At 36.2% G+C, this 6,000-nt stretch overlaps 1 protein-coding gene across 1 annotated transcript in view; it reads left to right on the top strand.

Moving 5' to 3' along the window:
* ifnlr1 (interferon lambda receptor 1) overlaps nucleotides 1-4,486 on the top strand; it is a 34,225-nt gene extending 29,739 nt beyond the window's left edge. The window contains exons 7-8 of the mRNA XM_079894658.1: nucleotides 709-833; nucleotides 2,189-4,486. Of these exons, the coding sequence (XP_079750784.1) occupies nucleotides 709-833; nucleotides 2,189-2,929 (866 nt within the window). The 3' untranslated portion in view covers nucleotides 2,930-4,486. The remainder of the gene's footprint in view (nucleotides 1-708; nucleotides 834-2,188) is intronic.
* Nucleotides 4,487-6,000: the final 1,514 nt, after the last annotated feature.

Here is a 6,000-nt window from a genome sequence, read left to right on the forward strand (position 1 = left end):
TTAAATAACTCCCACCCAAGGCGTATGCAAAAAAAAAAAAGAAAAGTTGTGCTTGCGAAGATGATTCGGGTTGATCAGCTTGTTCTTCTTGACTGTCATTTTCAGACTTGATATGGCAAAACTGACGCCATAGTTAGCGTAGTTACAGTAATGTTTACAGTGCCTCAAGAAGCCTCCAGAGCTGATGCTTTCCGGTTATGGCGTTACGTTTCTGACACAAGCTCTTAGTGGTAGACCAATGACAACAGACTGACCAATCAGAGCAGACTGTGCTTTTCGAAAAGGCGGGTTTTAAAAAAACTGAACCTAAAACAGAGCGTTCAGACAGGAGGTGAAAACAGGTGCTGCAACAATGGAAATTACAAGACAAATAATTAGGTATTTTGAACATTAAATGATGTAAACATACAAAAAAAATATGAGCCTATAAATCAGCATAATTGAACCCCTTTAAATCCCCTTTAAACTCAACATGCAATTTAATTATTTTATTTGTTTGTTGTTATGTATTGATTAATTAATTTTATATTTAATTATTTTATTTATATTTTTTAATGATCTGTTTCATTGCATAATGCAAAAAAAAAAGATATCAAATGAGACATGCACAATTAATTGCTGAAAAGAAATTAAAACCCTAATATGTGCACTATTTACAGACTAAACTCTTTTCTATTTGTATTCATCTGCAATCTCTGTGTCTTTCAGTGCCTAATTCCAGGTTTCATATATTAATGTGGCCCGGTCTGCTGGTTCTGCTGCTGTTGATCTTCCTACCCATTACGCTTTGCCAGATGTCTATAAAGAGAAAGCATTCCTTACCCAAAGTTCTGGTAAGTGATTGTGTCATATTCGCACTGGGAATTTCCAGGTGAACATTCTTGGAATCGACTCCTCACCATCTTACTGGCAGTGGAAAGTCCTGTTTGACAAGAGCGTTGCGTTTCTCCTAAGTCTCTTGAAGGAATGTGCCTTATCTGCGCATTGCTCTCGGCAGCACAAAATGAGTTAGCCAGATCACAGATTTCCCTTAGAGCACTTCAGTGCCTTCATGGATTATTTACCCTGTTTTGGTATTTAAGATATTATAAAAAGTCTTATTCATTCGTGATATGAAAATATAAATCATGCATGATGATGTTTGTTCAGTAAACTAGCTCAGCTTGGGTTTTTGTGTAACCTCATGTTGATTAATTAAGTCAATATTTGGCTTCCTTGACAAACCATCTTTGACTTTTAAACTTCCTTGTGGGCCGCTGCTCGTTTGATGAAACTAGTCAAATACATGGAGTCTTGAATCAATCTGATCATACATAAGTCAGGGATTCAGCCGAATCCCTTTGACCTACAATATTTACTTGAAATATCTTTGGAGTGAATATATCAATAATTTAACAACACATTTGCATGTTTACGGTTCTCTGATGTTGATTAATGGTCATATGACATGCAAATCAAATATTTCATATTTCTTTTTTATTAAGTGTTTCGATTATTTTCATTTGACAACTATTTATTTTAATTTAATTTATTTTAATTGATTTTTAGTAAGAGTTTAATTTAATTGTAAAAAAAAAAAAATGTTTACCATTTTTAATTGAATTGTATATTTTTAGGATTTAACTAGTAAGGGTTTACTTTTTTATGATTTAATTGATTTTTAGTAAATGTTTTATTTTGATTGTAAAATTAAAATAAATGAGTCATTTTAAAATAAATCAAAGTAAACAAAGTGAACCCTTACTAAAAATCAAGTAAATCATAAAAATGAAAAATAAACAAATCAGTCATTTTAAAATAAAAACATTTTATTATTTAATTGATTTTTATTCTCTTATTTTTGAACATTTTTTATTGATTTAAATTTTTATGATTTAATTTATTAGCTCTTCATCAACTTATGATTTTGGGAAATCCTTTTATAAGTGAATGAAGTGACCGAACGTTCTGATTGTATCTGATTGGCTTAATGACTTTAAATTAAGTGTGCAAGAAACAACATGCAATTTGCGTCCAATTCTGTTAAAACTGAAGAATAAATATAAATAAATAAAAACAAAAAATATATGACACAAAACAGTTTATTTCGGTATAGAACATATCAATTTCAATGAAATAAATATCTTCTTTTGAAGCTACCCGCAGTCGCGCAATCAATGATGCTTTTTCTCTTCTCTATGTAAAACAGATGCTGTCAAAGAACACCAGTCAGCCATTTTGTTCAAATCCCCGGGACGACATATCTAAAGTGGAAGTGTGGTCTGGATTTGTCGGGAACTGTAATCCACAGCCCATTTTTCCCCAGCAGAAGTCAGAGAAGTCTGCTTATGCATCCCAGGAGCCCTACAGATGTCAACAGGACGTCCCGGTCCCTGACAGCGCAGAGTCTTCGGTGCATTACAGCCTCGTCCAGAGCTTCAACGAGCCATCACCCGATGGCAGAGCAGATGAGACCAGCTCGGGTTCGATTGGTTCTTCGGAGCCTGTTTTAAGCATTTCAGACACTGAGCGCAGCTGCTTACTGGTACGTCCTGATTTTGCCCTGGTGGTACCAGTTAGGCTCTCTAAAAACGGTGCGCTGCAGTTTCATGGCAGTTTATTTCAGTTTGACGCTGATCTAAGTTCTCCAGCTGCAGATCAGGAATCAGAAGGTTTAACTGGAGAACAAGCGCCTTTACTAACTGACCTAGTTCAGAGGAGTAACTCATCCTCATCCTATCTGCCTGTACATGTTTCTGACGTGGTGACGTCAAACTACAGGCAGAACTGGCTGCCGGGGATTCCTCTGGAGGGAGAACAAGACGAGAGGACTTATATTCTGAGGACAGACGTAACCCAACCCGAGGAGGACTTCAGAGATGGAGAGGAACCTAGAGTTGGTTTGGTTGTTTTGGACAGATGGACTGGGTTGTCTTTGTCTTGGAATTAACCGGCGGAGCGTCTTGCTCTTTCCAGTGCTCATCTCAGTAAGAGATGTTTGATGCTCATCTCAGAACATCTTCTGTTGGTTCTCTCCAGCTCGTTGCGTCAGGTAGATGGACAGTGTCCTGTCGAAGTTTCACCGGCAACACTGAAGGGAATTTTAAAAGCAATGAGTGTTTTCAAACTGGTTGTGCACTTTGACTGAAACTAAGCTTATTTGTAGCATTGCCGTATTCACAAGTGTTATCCCGTTTCATTTTTCCACATGTCCATGTTTTAACTTATTAAATTAATGCATGATGCATGATTCATAATGCATAATGCATGAGTCAAAATTGTAGGCAAACCTGAAATACACGGTGACTGTTCTGACAGTATTTGTTGCGCTAAACTGAATAACGTGAAAGTCTGTTCAAAACCTGATTAAGAGGTAAACAGGATTTTCAGTATCTACGTTTACATATCCGTTTACAATCGGGTTGATGGCTCAATCAGACTGAAAAATCTTCACGTAAACAACTCAATGGATCAGAATAAAATGGCGTTGACCTGAAATGATCCGATTAACAGGAAAAAAATAAGCATGTAAACGCTTGAATGTGAAATGGATTCAAAACATTCCTTGTCGTAATGTGTTTACATATGTTTTACATCGTATGAACGTGCATCGCATGTCATTGAATGAGACTGAATATTTACTAAATATTTGCTTTAAAGCTCTTGTGTCATGCATTTCAGCTTTCAGTCATCAAAGCGAAACATTTAACAATAGCTTTGAAGGGTTTGGCTTTACTTTTAATGTGCTGTTCAATGCAAACAATTACAGACCTGTGAGGCGTTTCTGTAAAAGCACCTCTTAAACATAATGCTGGAAATCTCCATTCGCGAATTATAGATTTGCATACCAGACAAAAGTCTCATGTTCCTTGGGGTTCGTGTGAAAGGCTTCATGGGAATTTCACATTCACCTATGAGGAAGTGCTGAAGTGTGTTCAGAGACAAAAGCTCTTTGTTATGGAGGAAACAAATTATGTCACTGCAGTAATTTGAGTCAATTTGTGTTTGTTTTGGAGAAGAAAATCTTTTTACTTAATAGTGAAAATCTTCCATAATACCAGCTAATCCCACAGCAAGCTGTGCAGATGTTTGTCCCTCATGTCACCGTCATATTATCTATAGGCTATAATGTACTGTCCGTCTTATGTCAGACATTTGACTATAGTGTGTTGATTTCATTGGTTCAGTAAAGTTGTCTAAATATCTATCTTGTCACTTTAATCTTTGTTGAGTCATTATCAGTAAATACAGTATGTTGTGATGTTCAACTGTAAGTTCTGGTATTGTAAATTATGAGAACGTCGACTGCTTTTGCATGAAACTCGTCAGCTGTTTTGCAGGTTTAAATGTTTCGAGACTGTAAAGTGAGCAAACATTGCAAAGGTCAGAGTCATTTTTCTTTTCACGGTCATAAACCATTCACAGTGATAATAAATGAGTTGATGATTGTCTAAAGGTGCCAAGCTTTTTCTGTTCTTGCTTGACAAATAAGGGTGAAACTCACAAAACAGGTCACAATTCACCCCAAAATATATATATATATATATAATGTTAATCACTCCCTTTTTGTGTGATTAATCGTGATTAATCGCAAACTTATTGTGAAATTAAGCACAGATCATGTATCTTGTTTAACATGTTCATTTTGTCATCATTTGCTATATCCAGCAAAGTAAACCATCAGATTGAAGGGTGATTCTCACAACACTGTATTTTCTTAAAGTGGTTTTCAAGGTAATTGTAGGTGTCTCTCCAAAAGAGGACACTTGGAGACTCCAAAAGGACAACAAATAACCAAATGATATAAGAGTCCATATAATTCATAAATGTATGCACACCAAAGCACCCATGAAAAAAAAGGTTACACCATTTTAAGGTGATGTAGTTACATTGTACTCAAATAAGTACTGAGTAATATTAATTAACTACATGAACCTACTATAGAGTTAGTGTTTGATTTAGGATTAGTTACTTGTAATTATGCATAATTTACTATTGTTACTATAGTAAGTATGTATGTTATGAATGCTCTGAGACATGAAGATTGATCCAAACGCAGCTTTATTAAATAAAGGGTAATCCAAACTCGAAATCCAGTAAACGGGCAGTGGTCAAGGCAGGCAGCAATAAACAGAGTCCAATAAACAGTCAGTCCAGGGTCAAAAACAGAAAACAAACACGGGATAAACGCTCAGAAATGCAGACTAACAGTACAACAAGACTTTGCGATGAGTGAATGTGAAAACCAGGTATTTATGGTGTGAGTGAAACAAGGTGATGAGAAACAGGTGAAAGAGATGAGTGCTGATGAGTCCGGGCAGTGTGTTATGGGAAATGTAGTGTTTAAAGGAGTGATCACAGTCTAGTGTGGAGTGGCCTCTGGTGGCTCTCGAAGGCACTCCAGCTGGTGACCGTTACAATGTAGTAATGTAATACATGTAGTAACGTAGGAAACCAACTGCCTTGACCTGACTGCATATATAGCTACTACAGTATATGGATCCATTCAGAATTACTAAAACATATACATGACAGATAAAAACATGATCCTGAATGTGTGTGGAAACAACGTGAATGTACTCAAATGTGTCTGTGCGATCAGCATTGTTGGGGAAAGTTACTTTGAAAAGTAATGCATTACAATATTGTGTTACTCCCTGAAAAAGTAACTAATTGCTACTTTTCAAGGAAAGTAATGTGTTGTGTTACTTTTGCGTTACTTTTTCTCACCTGGGCTGGGATTGTTTTTGTTTTGTTTTTTAATTACAAGAAGTTGTAATTTTGGGCAAATGTGAAGGCCCTTTCACACCAAAATTGAAATAAAAAGGCTGAAGAAAATGCAAATTCACTCGTGTACAAAGAGGGCGCAGTAAAAACAAACCTTTCGGCTCTACTGCCATTCTGGATCACAGAAGAATAGGACGCAGGAGAGGAAAGTTTAACACTTCACCAATAAAAGTCATTTTTGCCTATGGTTTAACAGAATCATCGAAGGTCAGCAGCAAATACAATGGTCAATAA

The sequence above is a fragment of the Squalius cephalus genome (assembly GCF_949319135.1).
Source record: "Squalius cephalus genome assembly, chromosome: 15".
Classification (NCBI taxonomy): domain Eukaryota; kingdom Metazoa; phylum Chordata; class Actinopteri; order Cypriniformes; family Leuciscidae; genus Squalius; species Squalius cephalus.